This window comes from Cydia strobilella, chromosome 19 (assembly GCF_947568885.1).
Source record: "Cydia strobilella chromosome 19, ilCydStro3.1, whole genome shotgun sequence".
Taxonomy (NCBI): Eukaryota; Metazoa; Arthropoda; class Insecta; order Lepidoptera; family Tortricidae; genus Cydia; species Cydia strobilella.
Window position 1 is genome coordinate 2,980,920 of NC_086059.1, and position 18,093 is coordinate 2,999,012.

Sequence of the window (18,093 nt, forward strand, 5' to 3'; positions counted from 1 at the left end):
GTAAAATATCAAACAAAATCAAAGCAAATCGATTTAAAATGAATGTCATTAAATATTTATCGTTCAAAATCATCATTTAAAAGTCAATCTTCTTTTCGTGTCGAGGTTCCTTTTCATATGATGGATGCCCAGTAGGCAGCGGTGTTGACAGCCCTGGCTGTCGCGTCCCTCAGATCCAGCTCCGAGCAGTGATGTGGGCATGCGGGGCACACCAGTAGATGTGCCATTGTTTGCGTTGCTGTGCCGCAGGTACATTGAGTTGAGAGGCTACGGAGCAGTCCCCATCTGGCCATGTTTTGCTTACATCTACCAACTTGGGACCTGAGCCTATTTAAGGACTTCCAAATTGGCCAAGGCTCTTTATAGCCAGGCGGCAGCTGCTCTAAAGCCTGCACGTACCCGTCCGGTGGGGGGCACCGGGTCTGCCACAGCAAGCGGCGCACATCGGGCGGCTCACCCTGCAGGGGGCTGGTGCTCCGCATGAAACTCCTGCGACTTTTGAGACGAGCAGGTGGCGGGATGTGTCCATGCAAGGGGTGCCGCTGGTCGTTCTCCTGTTTGTGCTTTTCGATAGCGCAGGCTACCTCCCGGCGGATATCAGGGGGGGGCCACACCAACTAATGGGTATAGCTTGTTGAGCGGGGTCGGCTTAAAGCAGCCTGAGATTATACCAGCCAATTATACCAGCAAACATAATATAACAACTCAAAACTTGCATTTGATTACTTTGCCTCACATGTGAATAAAATGCAACTTTCTTATCAGTTTTAGAACAATAAAGAGGGCCTTTACCAGGCTGGTGTGGTGAAAAACCTATTCTGCATCCTTGCTTTGCTCGGGCCTCAAACTATCTTCATAGGTACCAAATTTAATCTAAATCGACTCGGTTCAGCGGTGTACGCGTGAAGAGGTACCTAACAGACAGACAGACAAACAAATAGACAGTTACTTTCGCATTTATAATATTAGCAGGGATGTATATTAAAACTCATCCTATCTTGCTATGATATAATTTTATGGTAAACAGATTCCAAGCTCGATTTTTTGTGACTTTTTTTTGTATAATTTGTTCCGTAAGTACCTACTCTACAATGTATATTGTACTGTTCTTTCAATTTTAAATCAATTACCTCTTTTTTAGGGTTCCGTACCCAAAGGGTAATCGGGACCCTATTACTAAGACTCCGCTGTCCGTCTGTCTGTCTGTCACCGGGCTGCATCTCGTGATCTGATAGCTAGACAGCTGAAATTTTCACAGGTGATGTATTTCGCGGTTGCCGCTATAACAACAAATACTAAAAACAGAATAAAATTGAGATTTAAGTGATTTTTGACCGAAGTTATATAAGCAACGTCGGGCGGGGTCAGTACTTGGATGGGTGACCGTTTTTATAGTTAATGGTACGGAACCCTTCGTGTGTGAGTCCGACTCGCACTTGGCCGGTTTTTTAATCATGTATGAAAGGCAAGAAATCTAACTAGGAACCTAGGACGGAAAACTATACGTATCCAACTTATCCAAGTTGTTAATTAAAATACTATGCGAATCGCATTATATGGCAGTCTCCTATTAGTTATAGCTGTTCTACCAACTAGGGAAGAAATCAAATTATTTTGATTTGTGTTTTTTAAGTAGTCACACTACTATATATAAATTATAAACTGAAGCTGAAGGCGCCTAGCCTTTCAAAGATAGTATACACTAGAGAATTTGGGACGGGTACCGCCGTAGCCGGGTGGTCTAGTGGTCAGGACGTTGGCCGCGTAAGCTGAAGACGCGGGTTCGATTCCCGCCTCGGCCACTGGTGGACTTGGTCACTTTTTCTTTAGTGTATGATATCAATTTCAGTTTATATATGTTATAGTTTTAGAACAATATTTGATTTAACTTTATTACAATACTTTAACGGAAGTCACTTTTATAAGGCTAATTATACATAAGGAGTAGGGAATGCAAACCGGTTTTTAAATGTATGGGAAAACCGGTTAATATCCGATTATTAACCGGAATTTCATACAAATAAAAACCGGTTTACATTCCCTAATAAGGAGGTAAGTTTTTGTCAGCACATCAAGTTTTAAATATATCCATTTATCCAATGTCAATAGTAGGGGTAATATTAATTTTATAGTATCCTTAAGAACGAGTCCACGAGTCTTACTCGCACTCATACATTAAAACATTTTATACAACAAGTGAACTAATCAAATAGGCTTTAACCGTCCAACAATTAAAAAAACTACTATTTAGAAAAAATATTGTCTTCGGTTACCGCGATAGTTACTCATAAACATACGCGATATAATCCGTTTTCATTTTACTACTTACACAACTTAAATTTTATAATAAAGTAACGATTTAAACTTACTGACCTTAGAAAATTTACCTCTTAGTCTATTATTTAAATTTAATATTCCGGCCCATATCTTCGTTGGAATTTCTGTAACAAAAAATATGATTAACATAGCTGCAATCAATTATTTCTCATTTATTACAAAATTTTGAAAACACATCCTAATACGAAATGCCGAATTTGATGCACTTTTGTGAGTTAACAGGTATTTAAAGCTTATCGTTGAAATTAAGTTTCAAATAATCTCTTTTAAGGTAGCTTAAAATAATTATTGGACATATAAATCAACTCAATGCCGACCAATCGATAAATGGCGTTGTATTGAGGAATGAATCAACCGTAGAAATAAAGCAACAGTTAAGGAACGCTACGCACATGTCCCAGACATGCAGCAACGCACCGATGGCCCATTAAAGATTATCTTACCGATAGAAGGAATGCAGACGCACACGTAATGGGACAAACAACGAAGATGCGCTCCCAATTAATACAAGTACAGGCGCATGTAATGCACTAATATTTTATGGCGGTAGCTAATGGAGTTCCCACAAACCCCGGAGCCACTCTTCGTTATCTTAATAGCAGCGGCTGCACAGACAAACCAGAAACCTATTGTGGCGTCGTGGCCTACGTGACTCCAGACCACGCACCCCCACGCGTCCCCACGCTCTCGGGATGAATATAAGAAGCAACCCCGACCGACGGAGGGCAGTTCTCATCCAGCAACGATTCAGTGACACGGTCACACGTGAGCTCTAAATCGCTCGGTGTACCGGTACACCTTCGCGCTTCTACACTTTATTAAATTAATCTTGTAATTGTAAAATCAAACAAATACCTCCTCATCGGTGTTTTATAAGAAGATATCCGATCCCTCAAGATACTTAACTCAACGTTAAATCGATGGGTGTGACAACATTGTTACATACTAGTCAATCGATCGCGCAGAATGTTTCGTCGATCGATTCGTAATATATTGGCTTTTAAATAGATGATTATCTAATATTGTCTTCGGTTACCGCGATAGTTACTCATGAAGTAAAACTATGAAAACAGATTATATCGCGTATATTCAATTAATAAATTTTATAATACATCCCGACGTTTCGAACCCTTTACAGCGTTCGAGGTCAACGGGTGACTGAGAAAAACTACACAGTGCAAAAATACCCACATACAAAAAATAATGAACCATAAATTTTAAGGCTGGTTGTACATGCAAAATCCGTTCATAAGGCTAGTTATACAATACTACTAACCTTAACCTTGTATAACTAGCCTTATGAACCGATTTTGCATATACAACCAGCCTTAAAGTTTATAGTTTATGAGTTATTTCATGAGTAACTATCGCGGGAACCGAAGACAATATTTTATAGTTTATGGTTCATAATTTTTAGTAAATGGGGATTTTTGCACTTTGTAGTTTTTCTAAAGCCACCCGTTAACCACGAACGCTGTAAAGGGTTCGAAACGTCGGGATGTATTGTAAATTCAATATACGCGATATAATCTGTTTTCATAGTTTCATAGTTTTATTTCATTAGATGATTATCTATTGAAAATACACGAACTGATAGATCAGTCCGTGTATTTATTAATACTCTTTCTTTTTTAAATCCTTACTGCCGCTGAAAATCTTCCACAACGTATAATCAAAAACAAAGTCAACATACAGGCGGCGGCCGTTCTGGTCGGATCAGAGGCCGCTTCATAGGCCTCGGCAGCCTCATGTAAGGCATCCTCGGAACCTGCGACAAGATGCTCCTCTCGGTCCATGTGCGGTACGCGTAACTCGGAGCCCGCGGGCGCGGCGGCGGCGGCCGCGGCCGCGGTCTCGGCATGCACATGCCCATGTTCGGAGGCCTTCTATCCAGGTGATTAAAAGTCCGTATTATAGTTGGCTCCGTGACGAGTTTGTTCTGAAATTTTTTAAAGAACAGGTTTTCTGAAATGACATTTTGCACCTCACCTATTCGAAAAAGGGTTTTTTCTTCCCCGCTAGGAGGGATCAAAGTGGCACTTTTCTGTTCTAGGACATGTTTTTTATTTCTTTTTGCATACAATTTTTTTAGGTCAAATAATATTACACTTAAATATTATAACACTTAAATACCTCACTACGCTTAGGATTCTATTTTAGAATCCCTCGCTACGCTCAGGATTCAATTATAGAATCCTTGGCTTCATTCAGGATTCAATTATAGAATCCTTCGCTTCATTCAGGATTCAATGTACGCCCTCGCCGTAAATATATCATTTTGCTCCCTTGTGACACAATCTACTAATTTCTATGGGGAAAAATATACTAAGAAAGAGCGATAAGTGTGGGTTACTTGTATGTTGTGCAGTTTTACATTGTAAGCTTAACCTTTTCGACTTGTGTCAAACACAAAAGCAGTCATTCGGACGCCACGTCACCGAGTGTCAAAACTGAAATTGAACTTTATGCATATGCATGTATAGGTAGGTCTATGTTGTCCTGTGGTCTATGACCGATTAATCGGTCTTTGGCGTTGAACCTACGGTGCGTGTATGTCGGTCATTGGCGTCCAAAAGGTTAAATAAATTGGAAATATAAGGACAAATTAACATATAACAAATGGTCATGGGCCCTGTTCCTGCTCTTCCCACATAGGGATGTTACAAGTGTTGCAACATAATATATTTAATTTTATATTTTTTAAGAGTTTTAGAGCAAATCTATCATAAATCATAACGTAGTGGAAGAACATATAATATAATAATATATTCTATAAATTTCATAAAACATCCCCCGACGAGTCTGTCTGTTTGTATGTATGTTCGCGATAAACTCAAAAACTACTGAACGGATTTTCATGCGGTTTTCACCTATCAATAGAGTGATTCTTGAGGAAGGTTTAGGTGTATAATTTGTTAAGGTTTACCAGCAAAGCCGGGGCGGGTCGCTAGTTATTATTAAAATGATAAATAATATAACTAGCCACCGCCTATTGTCTGCCACTATCTTTATTGAATTGTTTTCCTAAAGTATTCAAGTAAGTTTGTGACGTATTCAAGCAAAAGCAAAAGGTACCACATTGTCGCTTACCATAAGGACGAAAATTGCTTGTATCTTCATAAGAAAAACCTGTCAGAGCGTCCTTATGGCTAGCAACGACTGTGGTACCTTTTGCTTAAAAAAGGACACATATTATGTACTGAACCGTGTAATAAAGAGTAAGTATATAGGTATAGGTATGTATCGATATAGGTACTCAAAGTATCAAAATTGTATGTTTTTTTATCATAAAATTAAAAATACCATTTTTCCATACATATTTGCACGATAAATAAATTGCATAACTATACATAATAACTGTATGTACTTCAAACGCAAGTAATTCACGAAAGAATTATAATATACAATTATAATAATTATAGTATCTGACGTCAGAGTGCGGCCAATTAGTATGCCTGAGGTGTTTTAAGTGCCGTTTAGTTTAATATTTATAGAACATTTATACGTTGACAAAAAAAATTGAAGAATATTTTAGTTACTTAAACATCTTCTCTAAATTATTATTAAAAATTAAATCTAAAATCAATTGACGTATTATCTTCAAAATATTTTCTTTTAACTTTAATAAACATTAACGCAAATGTTTGTAAAATTATCAACAATATTGCTGCAGTAAAAATCTTTGTAAACGTATTTTTTGGCTACCCTGTATTGGAGTAAGGCCTCCGCAAATCTCTGGAGGTTTACACGTAAGTATTTGCAGGGGCCCTTAGTGAGTATATAGGCAAAACAAGTTTAAGTAACTCACCACATTATCCACATTCGTAGTGTCCGGAGAGGTGTATCTCTGCTCAAAGTCCTGTGAGCTATTCGGGTTGAAAATCAGCGGTTCCAGCTCCCGACTGGCACATGGGGATGGCAAAGAGGGCGGCAATGACGTACCAGGCCCACCGGCTGGCTTCAACTCCACACTTGGTACACCCTCTATCTTGATTGACAAATACCTCTTATATAACTCCTTGTTACTAGTCTCCAACGACAGTTCAAACTTGTTCATCATACTGTTCATGAAGATCTCCCTATCAGTATTTCCTAAAATCGATATCAGACTCATTGCCAATGGGTTTTCAAAGGGCAGAATGGTCACTCTCTCTAGAATTCGACATGCAACACCAAATTCAAACGTCCGATTCGCGCGAACCATGAAATGTGTCAGATTTACAAACACCTTCTTGAACCGTGAAAAATTTTGTGAATTTGCTATTATTTTTATAAACATATCACACAGGACTTCATCTCCCATATTATATTCGAGCAACTGTTCACAAACTGTTAAGTTCCAACTGTTGAGGTGTACCAAAGCGTGTTCAATTACTTGAACTCTGAGATCTTCATAATCTCCTGTTGTATTTGGGGTTCTGAAAAGAAAATCTATAACTATTTCGACTAGGATTTTAGGCAACTCTCGTCTCTGGCATTCGTCGATGAAGCATTTGACGTATTTCTTTCTCAATCTTGTCCACCTCGCAATATTATTATACTCTTGGATGAACTGTATTTCGCTAATTTGGGAAATTCGCATCCTAAACACGTTTTCTTCAATGAGACAGTGAGGGAAATGCGTTAGGTGAAACATATCTTGTTTGTTACACTTTAAGGCCAAATTAAAGAAGCAGACGTCACCCAGCGCTGCGCTTCTAGAGCGATAAGGGAACGGGTAATATGAGATAGTCAGCGGTGGTCTCTCATTTTCTGCCGTCGACATATTTGTGGATTTCTGAACCAGGCCAGTTGCATTTATTGTCGCAGGCGTTTCATTCGAAGCATTATGTAGTTCTGGTTCCTTGTGTATGGAAGTAGAATCAGCGTTTTGTTTCTCGCATACAGGTTTTTTCGCACTTGCGGTTTCTAGCTCGTCTATCTTTGAAGGTTGGTAGCTCACGGCGGTGAGGGGCCTCTGGATAAGGGGTCGGGGCACGTACTCCTCCAAGATAGAAGCCGCGCTACCCATTCTGCTAGAATCAAGGTCATCGGTGGCGTAAAGCTGCAGCACATCATCGTCAGAAAAGTCAGAATCGTGAGTGTCCCGTCGCCGCGTAATATTGCTTGGTGTATCGTTAAAATTACCACAAGCACTTTTATCGGAGACCGTAGTATGGTTAGACATAACCAAGTCTCGTTCTTCGCCATTTTTCTGTTCGATTACGGCAGCAGTAGTATTTGGCAGACAACTGTCCGATAAAATTGGGGTTAGAAATCCACAATCGAATATAGTATTGTACTCCTCCTTTAGATACTTAGCAAGCTTCTCCTTAAAGCAACTCATGGCGCAATCCTCGTCCTCATTCGCCATATCAGGAAATTCCTTCTTCAGGAGTTTCAATTTGGGTGCAATAATTTCTAGTATTGAACTAACTTCGTCCTGCTTAGTTTTATCGAAGCTAGGATTGCGCGGTGTATAAGTCGGGCTGTAAGGAGGAGCAGTAATTGAAGATGTGCTTAAGTTTAAGCCGTTTTCCATCGCAGTTTTATCGCTTTGGGAGGAACTAGAAGACGAACTAGAAGAGCTGCTGCTGCTGCTGCTGCTGCTGTCTTCTGAAAGGGAATGCTCTAGTTCTATCTTCTTGGTGAGGGGTTCTTCTAAAAGACAGCTGACGATGCTGTACTTTGAAAGGGAACGCTCCTGTTCCTTCTGGGTGATGGCTTCTTCTGACAAATTATTGACTATTTGGCTTTTCTTTAGCTTAGTTAATTTTAGTTCGGGCAGTTTTCCGTCTATACGCACAAAGTCATTGGAGGTGACGGTGATGCAAGTTGTGGTACTGGATCCGGATATATCTTTGGTCCAAGACAATTCTGACGCTTGAGCACTTGTAATAGATGTTCTTCTGGAATGGTTATTGATATTTGTGGTGTTAAGGAGTACAGGGGATTTAGCGACCGTTTTCTGTGTGTCCTTGATAGGTGTTTTGATTTCTGGTTGACTGTAGCTCAGAATAGAAGAGGAGGTTATGGTGGAGTTGTTCTCCGCAGGCTTACCTCGCTTCAGCTGCCTGCGTTTTTGTCTTTTTAGAGGCGGACTTATGATTGGTTGAATTTTTTTGGAAGCCTTTCGCTTTGGAGCTGCAACAGAAAAATGTTTCTACATAATTATACGGGTACACTACATAATTCCGAAAAACGTTATGCCGAATTTCAAAAATGCCGAATTTTATTATTCCGATTTTTAAATGCTCGACCTATCAAAATTTCGACTGTAATTACGAATGATGAAAATCACGAAGATTTATATTTCCGAAAAGCCGAATTTTGTAAATTCCGAACCACATAATTCCGATTATAACAATTCCGATGATGACACACACCGAATTTGACAATTACGATTTTTGAAATCACGAATTCCGAATTGCCATTATTCCGAAATTTTAAATTCCGAACCACATAATTTTAAATTCCGACAGTGAAAAACGCCGAATTTTACATTTACGATTTTTGAAATCACGATTTCCGAATTGCCATTTTTCCGAATTTTATAATTCCGAATTGACGTTATTCCTATTTTAAATATCCCAATTTTTAAATTTCCGAATAACGATATTCCGAATATATTGTTTTCTTGAGGGTCGCAGTTCTAATCTAACCTAATCCACTTTTCTGGCAACAGATCGTTTTCTTGGGGGTCGCAGTTTTAACCTAACCTAACCCACTTCTGACAACAGTTCGTTATCTTGGAGGTCGCAGTTCAAACCTAACGTAACCCACTTCTGGCAACAGTTCGTTTACTTAGGGGTCACAGTTCCAACCTAACCTAACCCACTTCTGGCAAGAGTTCGTTTATTTCGGGGTCGCAGTTATAACCTTACCTAATCCACTTATCTGGCAACAGTTCGTTTTCTTGGAGGTCGAATCTCCGAAACCGAATTTATTTATGCCGAATTTTTATGCCAAAAATATTTTATGCCGAATTTAAGAATGCCGAATTTAACGTGATGCGGCACGACAGGCACCCGTAATAATTACTAAAACGTGAGTCTTTATTTGAATATCACGAATTTCATTTTTCCGACCTTACAAAAGACCGAAATTCTAAATACCGAATTACTCAAACGAAACGTGTCTTCATTTGAATATCACGAATTTCATATTTCCGACCTTACAAAAGACCGAATTTCTGAATTCCGAATTATCTTATTTCCGATCGGACAATGGTTTTTCGGAATTTAAGAATTCGGAAAAACATTTTTTCGGAAAAGTGTTAATTCGGTAAAATGACAATCGGATTTTAAATTTTCGTAAATAGCACATTCGTGATTTTCTTCCATCGTGTTTTTAAAAATCGTAATTTTGATATTTCGGACTTAAAAAATCGGGATTATGTAAATCGTGCTTATGAAATTCGGAAAAACATATTTCGGAATTATTGGGTGTTCCCTAATTATACTTATTGACAATGGTTTCTACTAGTTGAATATAGTGCTAGTTCGTTAAAAAGATTCTATCATAGATAGAACGCATCTCGTTTGTGTGTCTCCAACGCCGAAATTGTGGCCATAATCTTATTTATCGTTATAACCGAAAAGGATATAATAAGATAGAGTGGTACTGTCATAGTAAATTTTGTAACCACTGTAAATTCACTGCCATCTATCGACATACTTTAAAACTAAAAATGAAGATTTATAAAAATACGTTAAAATGTATTTAAATATGGATAAATGATTTTTTTATTTGCATTAATTATTTTTATATGATTTTGACCCATGTTCTTTCACTGTTATGCGTTAAAATTATAAATAACAAACGAAACCGTCAACGCCCTCTATACGAGAGTAGGCCAAAACTAGTGGCGCCATCTGATCGAGAATCAAATTTTCGTGATTTTCGAGGCACGTTTTTTCCTTAGACTGTATCCATCTATTACGGAGTTATATCTATCTTTGTTATAAGTTAATTCAGGGTTGAAACGCTTCTATCATTTATACGTTTGTATCGTTATTATCAATAAATAAATAAATAAAAAATCATGACATTCGTGAAATTTAAATGCAGAGCGTATTTTGTTTTTGCGAATAGATAAGGTCATTACACAGAAAAAATAATTAATTTCGACTGGCTACCAAAATTACTATTAGTGTAATACCTAGTTATTTTATATGAGAGAAAAATAAACAAATAAATTATTATAATTTCAAAATCGTCCGTAATACTTCTGCCCGATATAACACCCGGGCCCAGAACGAACTAACACCTTTTAAACCCAAATAAATAACCCAATATATACAGGGTACTTTTAAGATTTTTTGGGGACTTTTCGCAACTTATATTACCGTATGGCTAACTGCTCAACCGTGAAAAGAACCCTGTTTATAACAAAACATAACTCACTAAAATCCAAAATATTTCCATAACATGCATAAAATAGTAGATAGAATCAAGAATCAAATGTTTAAGATAGATAGAAATACCATACCAAAAGTAGGTAACAACCAAGTAAGAAGAAGAAAAAGGAGAAGAAGAATAGAAAGATAAAAAATTGCAGGAATAGTTTTCAATTAAAGCCTGACCAGGAAATAGGAATATATGATCACGCGCCATGTTGCGGAATTTCACTGGAACTAATAATTTCATACTATACTGAACTGTCACCCTATACATAAAAATAACAGCGCCCTCTTGACAAATTTGATCATATATTCCTGGTCAGGCTAAATATATATTGTTTGCAATAGGAGAAGAATTTATGCCATAGATGACCATCACTACTTTTACACTACTTTTTTTACTACTTCAGCCTTTTTGGTCTAAACTAAAAGCAAAAAATACTAAAAGCACATTTAGTTTTCTCAAAGCACTGCAACACCATCTACTTTCACACTATTTTTTACTTGTCTTGTATTTTTGTGCCTAATACCAAAAACTACGGGCAAGTTATACATACGAGCACAGAAATAAATATACCATAGAAGACGCGAATGCATCTACTTCGCGTGTCCGAACCCCGACCAAGCGTCGAGGTTGACCGTCGCTCTTTACTTTAAAAAATGCTTCGTTGCATGATAATTAACTGCAACAGCCCAAAAATTGCGAGCACCCAAAGGGAAGAACATATTTCCTATCACAGATAAGTTATTTTAAAATTATATTATGCATAAATTTTGTATGAAATAGTCGGCACGCTTGGTTTCAATACAAATCATGGTCAAAGTCAAATCCATATTAAATCACATTTAGAAACGGGTCTATCGCGAATTTATTTTGTTACCTTTATTTACCGACGTTTCGACACAGGTTCCACTGGTCGTGGTCGCGGCTAACTGACGTCCCAGCAAAATGTCAAAACAGAGATTTGTGTGACTACCCCACGAAAAGTGCATTTCAAAGTCAAATCATTTATTTGCCATACGTACACAAGTATACATGCAAATATAGAATAAATAGTCCTAGTTACATTTACATTATAATAATATGGTATTTGCGTCATCTAGCGTATATATTAAATCTGTGCATACGAGTATGTTTCTCACTACTGCAGGTTGGCGTACCTTTTGGCGTCTTTGTTTTTGCTACCTTCTTGGTCGTTTTTTTAGGTGGAACTTTTTTAGCCTTTGCGGGCAACTTCGGCTTTTTCTTAGGAACGACCACATCCGTTTCTATAAAGCATATTATTATATTAAACACTATTAATTGTGACGTTTTCAACCAAAAGGTTGCCACATTGTCGCTTGTCGATAAGGTTGGTTTCTAATTGAAGCTATATGGAAATAGGGCTTTACTGACAAGCGACAATAAGTACCCTTTTGGTTGAAAATGGCACAATTATAAAAAATCTAATTTTACTACACCAATCAATAAATTGTCGGCCGCATCGATGGATGGACCAATAAACTGTTCGATCGACGGACGATCGATCGATTGATGGCTACTCGACCAACACCACGTACATACCTAAAACTTTTAAACAGATTTACCCATATTATTATTGTTTCTCTATTCTAATCGGTCGACATCGATCAATGTGCGATCGACGATCGACGATCTATTATTTAATGGAGTTGCTAACACTATAACCTGGTTCACCGTAAATTGTACCCATATACAATATAATAGCAGTGTATTTATACTGGAGAAACTTGAGTAAATAATTTCTAAAAATAAGTTACCTATAGATAATCATGGTTTGTCGTGGGCATTGTTTGTTTGCATAATTGAGGCTCTGTCGTTCGTAGTTGGTCAAAAATCCACAACAAAGGGCTTGTGCACAAATCACTCAAGGTTTTTTAGGCTACTTTTTGACCCCCAACACCCTTGGTAATTTTTAATACTAGCTTTTGCCCGCGACCTAGTCTGCGTGGAGTTAGCAATTTGGGTAGCTTATTTTTATCCAATCTGCTTTTTATCGATTCCCCATACAAACTTCCCCCCCCCCCTCTGTTCACCCCCTTAAAGAAGTCTTCTGGGATAAAAACTACCATATATCCTTCCCCAGGACTCAATCTCTATACCAAATTTGAACTAAATCGGTTTAGCGGTTTAAGCGTGAAGAGGTAACAGACAGACAGACACAATTCAATTCAATTCAAATGGGCTTTCCAGTTTTATAAGAAATTCTGTAGAAGTAAATTAAAAAGTTAAACCAGATTTTACATGATAATTTATTTTAAGCTAATAATAAGCTAATTTTGCGGTTTCACTCACGTCCGTACGTGACGTCGTACGTGACGTGGTACGTGACTTACGTGAGTGAAACCGCAAAATTAGCTTAAAGTTTGTATGTCTCACGACAGTTTAAATTCGATTTTTTTTTCCAATATTATTTAAGTAAAGTTTACAGTTACTTTTGAATTAATGTTAAGAAATGCAGAATAATAATAAATCTATATATATATATAAACGTAAAAGTCCTGACTGACTGACTCACTTAAATCAACGCCCAGCCCAAACCGCGAGACCTAGAGAGCTGAATTTTTCACAATAGGTAGCTTGATGACGTCAGTATCCACTAAGAAGGGGTTTTTCAAAATTCATCCCCTAAGGTGGTGAAAAATGGGTTGAAAGTTTGTATGGAGATCATACATTTTTTTGAGTGCGGGACTTGAAACTTCGTATAAAGGCATATTATTAAAATACAAGAAAACTAATTTCAGAGTTTTTGAAAATTCATCCCCCAAGGTGGTGAAAAGGGGGTTGAAAGTTTGTATGGAGATCAAACATTTTATTGAGTGCGGGACTGGAATCTTTGTATAAAGGTATATTATTAGCATAGAAGAAAAGTAAATTTAGCGATTTTAAAAATTCACCCCTTAAAGGGGTTGAAAAGGGTTTGAAAGTTTGTATAGGGTTCAAATTTTATTTTAAGCTAGGAATTAGAAACTTCGTAAAAAGGTATATCATTAAAAGAGTAGAAAACTGATTTTAGCGTTTTTGAAAATTCATCCCCCAAGGTGATAAAAAAGGGGGCTGAAAGTTTGTATGGAGATCATACATTTCTCTGAGTGCGGCACTTGAATCTTTGTATAAAGGCATATTATTAGAATACAAGAAAAGTATTACAGCGTTTTTAAAATAAATTAGTAGAAAATTTGTAGGGGGTCCTAATTTTATTTAAAGCTAGGTACTTGAAACTTCGTAGAAAGGTATTTAATTAGAAGGCAAGAAAACTTATTTAAGCATTTTTGAAAATTCATCCCCAAGGTGGTAAAAATGAGGTTTAAGGTTTGTATGGAGATCAAACCTCTTTTTGAGTACAGGACTAAACAGGTCAGGACAGGTCTTTGTATAAAGGCATATTATTAGAATACAAGAAAAGTAATTTAAGCGTTTTTAAATATTCATCCCCTAAAAGGGTTAAAAAGGGGTTGAAAATTTGAATCCATTACAAATGCCTATTGAAACTTCTTTTACAAAAAAAGTAATTTCAACGTTCTTAATAATTCTACCCCTAAGGGTGTTAAAAAGGGGATGTAGGTTTATATGTAGTACAAGTTTTCGTTTTAGCTAGGAACATGAAACTTGGTAAAAGGGCATTACTTATATTTATTAACAAATGATTAACTGTCCCTACTGATATCTTTTGCTGCATAATTTTCTATGCTCATGTAAAATATATAACCACCAACATACAAATCCACGCGTACGAAGTCGCGGGCAACAGCTAGTATCAGTATAATTTATCTAAAGTGACGGTTTTCCGATAATTTTTAGGGTTCCGTACCCAAAGGGTAAAAACGGGACCCTATTACTTAGACTCCGCTGTCCGTCTGTCTGTCACCAGGCTGTATCTCCATGGACCGTGATAGCTAGACAGTTGAAATTTTCACAGATGATGTATTTCTGTTGCCGCTAGAACAACAAATACTTACTAAAAACAGAATAAAATAAATATTTAAGTGGGGCTCCCATACAACAAACGTGATTTTTTGCCGTTTTTTACGTAATTCTACGGAACCCTTCGTGCGCGAGTCCGACTCGCAATTGGCCGGTTTTTTTATTTTCTCATTGACTGCTATTATATTATAAGCCCCAATTTTGTCTCATCTCATTCTCATAATTTTTATTTTAAATTCGCGTATTAGCAGACTAAAAGTCAAAGTCAGGATCAAAGTACCATATGAAACAATGTACCAAAAGAATCTACCGCCCAGAAATACTTCTCCAAATAGAGATACATCTCTACAGTTTGCCTGTTACAATCTATTTGTTTTATATGTCATCATCATCAATAATAGCCTCCTAAGGGTCAAGGTAGTAAGTACCTCTTCAGTTCGATGAAATTTAAACCCTATTCAATTGGAACAGAGTCGCTTTTGCTTTGTTTCGTTCAATTTTCGAACAACGCAAAATCATAGTCTATTTCCTACACTATAGGTTCAACTTTCAGTGGCAAATTTTGGATATATCATTTGTATGGCTAGGCCTCTGTCGTTGCAGCACTTTCCATTCCAGCCTGTTCTATACAGGCCACAGGGTGGCTAAATAATAAGTGCATTCCCGCTGTCGGGGAGGTTTTGGGACTATACTGAGCAACTTTTAGTATGGGACCAACCACGAAATCGCGAAAAAAAAATTTACCCTCCCATAGAAAATAGACCAGCCAAAATGTATGAAACGGCCAAATTTTTGTTTGTTGGTCCCATCCCATACTAAAAGTTGCTCAGTATCCCAAAACCTCCCTGGCAACGTGAATGCAGTTATTTTTTAGCCATTCTGTATAGAGAAATATTTCTTTTTGTTAAGCTATTGGACTACTTTACGTACTCTGATGTCTCTGATACGCTACTTTCGTTGCTGACTGTAGATACAATTCAATTCAATTTTCTTTATTATTCAATTTAGGCATTAACATAATACACCTATGAATGTCAAAAAAGTACAGTTGTATTAAAATTAAACATTCCAAATAATCACAACATACATTAAATACATAGACATTAAAAAAACATAACGTAATTGGTATAATCCGGAATAGGAACCGGTTTTTTTGCAAAAACTTCGAAATAACCATATATTTCGAATTATTTTCTACTCGAAATGTCTCCGTTGACTCAGTTGTGTTTTTAGGTAACTACGTCGCATTATTAGATTGCCCAGTTAGAAATGAAATAATTAGCCAAGGTCGGAAAAACACCGTTTTCGTTCCCATACAAAAAATACCGGTATCCGATCTCTGGTATACATTATAAGTACCTACTTAGAAAATAAAGAATTATTAGTAAAATAAATTTCAATTACCTATTTAACAAATTAAACATTTCAATTAATCACAAACATACATTAAATACATAGCCATTAAAAACATATACATGTGTCATATGTGACGTTTTCAATCAAAAGGTACCACATTGTCGCTTACTATAAGGACGAAAATCTTGTATCTTTATACGAAAAACCTGTCAGAGCATCCTTATGGCAAGCAACAATGTGGTACCTTTTGCTTGAAAACAACACGCAAGGCAAGAATTGGAAATTAACTGATGTATAGATGATTAAAAATTTCTTAGTTTGTGGAAAATGCGCCCCAACTACTAACATTTGGTGTAAATCAGGAACATAACATAATTAAATAACTTACCTGGTTCCGGTATCTTCTTTTTCCTGCCTCTTTTCTTAGCCACAGGGGCTGGGGCACTCTCAGTGACTGCCACAGGGCAATCTTTAACTAATTGTGCTAGAGCCACTGAAAAATAAACACCATCAACTAAGTACCTTATAATAAAGAACTAATTTAGACAAGCAATTATAATTTTGGTTCCATTTGGCATAAAGAGTCTTTATTTATTTGTGTCCGCAAAGACTTAAGGCTTCAGTACTGTCACGATAAAACATTCTTACAGTACATGTGAAGGTGTGTAAACAAAAAGGAAAGGGGTTCTGTTAGGTTTCAGAAGCTCAGTTGGGAAACACTCGCTATGGCAATTAGTTAACTTCGCAAATAAGCATACTTGCATCTGGCTGAATGAAGTATGCTGGGGAAAAGTATATTGGATAAAATAAGAATAGAATCCATAAAGAAGCTCACCAAAACAAAAGATGTCACAAAAACAATAAAAAAGTTAAAATAGAAATGGTCAGGACATACAATAAGAGGCAAAGAAAAATGGTCAAAATCAATAATGAACTGGTTCACAGGCCATAAGAAAAGAAAAAGAGGTAGACCGTTTAGAAGATGGGTGGACGACATCAAAGCCATAGCAGGAAGCACATGGACAAGAGTTGCCAAGGATAGAGAGGAATGGAGAAGGTTGCATTTCTGTTAGGTAGTTTTATTTTATCTATGTAATATCATAATATTTGTAGTAACCTTCATTCATTCTGTCTATCTTCACATCATTCTGTGTCAGCATCTTCATCATTTCAACTTCTGCAGGACTTTTTTGTTTCAAGGTCTTCTTCTTCTCACCAATGACATTATTAAGAACTAAACAGATACAACACACATTATCATACCAGATAAAAAGTAAATATATATAAGTAATGCTAGGCAGTCCGAAGTTAGTCCAGCTTGTATTTAGGTGGCAGTGGGATCATACCAAACAATGTCATGGAAAAGAAAATGCAATGGCACTGGTTGTTTAATTTTTAACTGAACTACCAGCCTGTGATGTTTTTAAAGTATGACAGTATGCTTGTAAATAACAATCACCAAATGTTAAAAGGTAATAAAATGAAGAGCTACTAGTACTAGTCAAGTATATCAATAATGAAATGTTTTAACATAGATGTCCTAAAATCCATTCTGTATTATTGTCCTTAAAACCTAACATAATATGTCGATTCATGTATCCAATTCCAACCTGTTAAACACTCGACCACGACGAGTGGACCAGGAAATTTGCAGAATTGTAAAAAATATTATAACGAATTAAAATACTTACTTTTAACTGGAATTTTTACTTTCAGAACGTTCTTTGGTTTGGATATTTTAGCTTTCGTTATTTTTTCTTTTGGTATTTTCAGTAATAAAGATGAACTTTCAGTTTTCTTTTTCGGTGCCATTCTTGGTCAAGTTCACAGGTTTCTATTTTAGTGTTTTTAATCAGGAATATCGTATATTATTTTACTCGCACTAACAACAATATTCTTTTTGTTTAGGTTTGCTTTCATATCGTACTATCTTAGTGATAATGAGCAAATAAGATATTTTCACATTTACAATACAATGGCAAATGCAACCGAGGCAAATGGAAAGAAAAGGAATCATCCAATTCCAAAATATTTTGCATCAAAATATTAAGCCGATTATACATCTGATTACACCAT

General features: G+C 36.7%; 1 protein-coding gene across 1 annotated transcript; it reads right to left on the minus strand.

Annotated features, from left to right (window-relative positions):
• Nucleotides 1–2,054: 2,054 nt before the first annotated feature.
• Nucleotides 2,055–18,051, minus strand: LOC134749978 (uncharacterized). The gene is made up of 6 exons (XM_063685013.1): nucleotides 17,709–18,051; nucleotides 17,135–17,251; nucleotides 16,406–16,510; nucleotides 6,146–8,460; nucleotides 4,031–4,276; nucleotides 2,055–2,441 (listed from the first exon to the last, which is right to left on the minus strand). Exons 1-6 carry the CDS (start codon nucleotides 17,827–17,829, stop codon nucleotides 2,409–2,411), a joined length of 2,937 nt encoding a protein of 978 aa, XP_063541083.1. The 5' UTR covers nucleotides 17,830–18,051; the 3' UTR covers nucleotides 2,055–2,408.
• Between the last annotated feature and the right edge of the window lie 42 nt (nucleotides 18,052–18,093).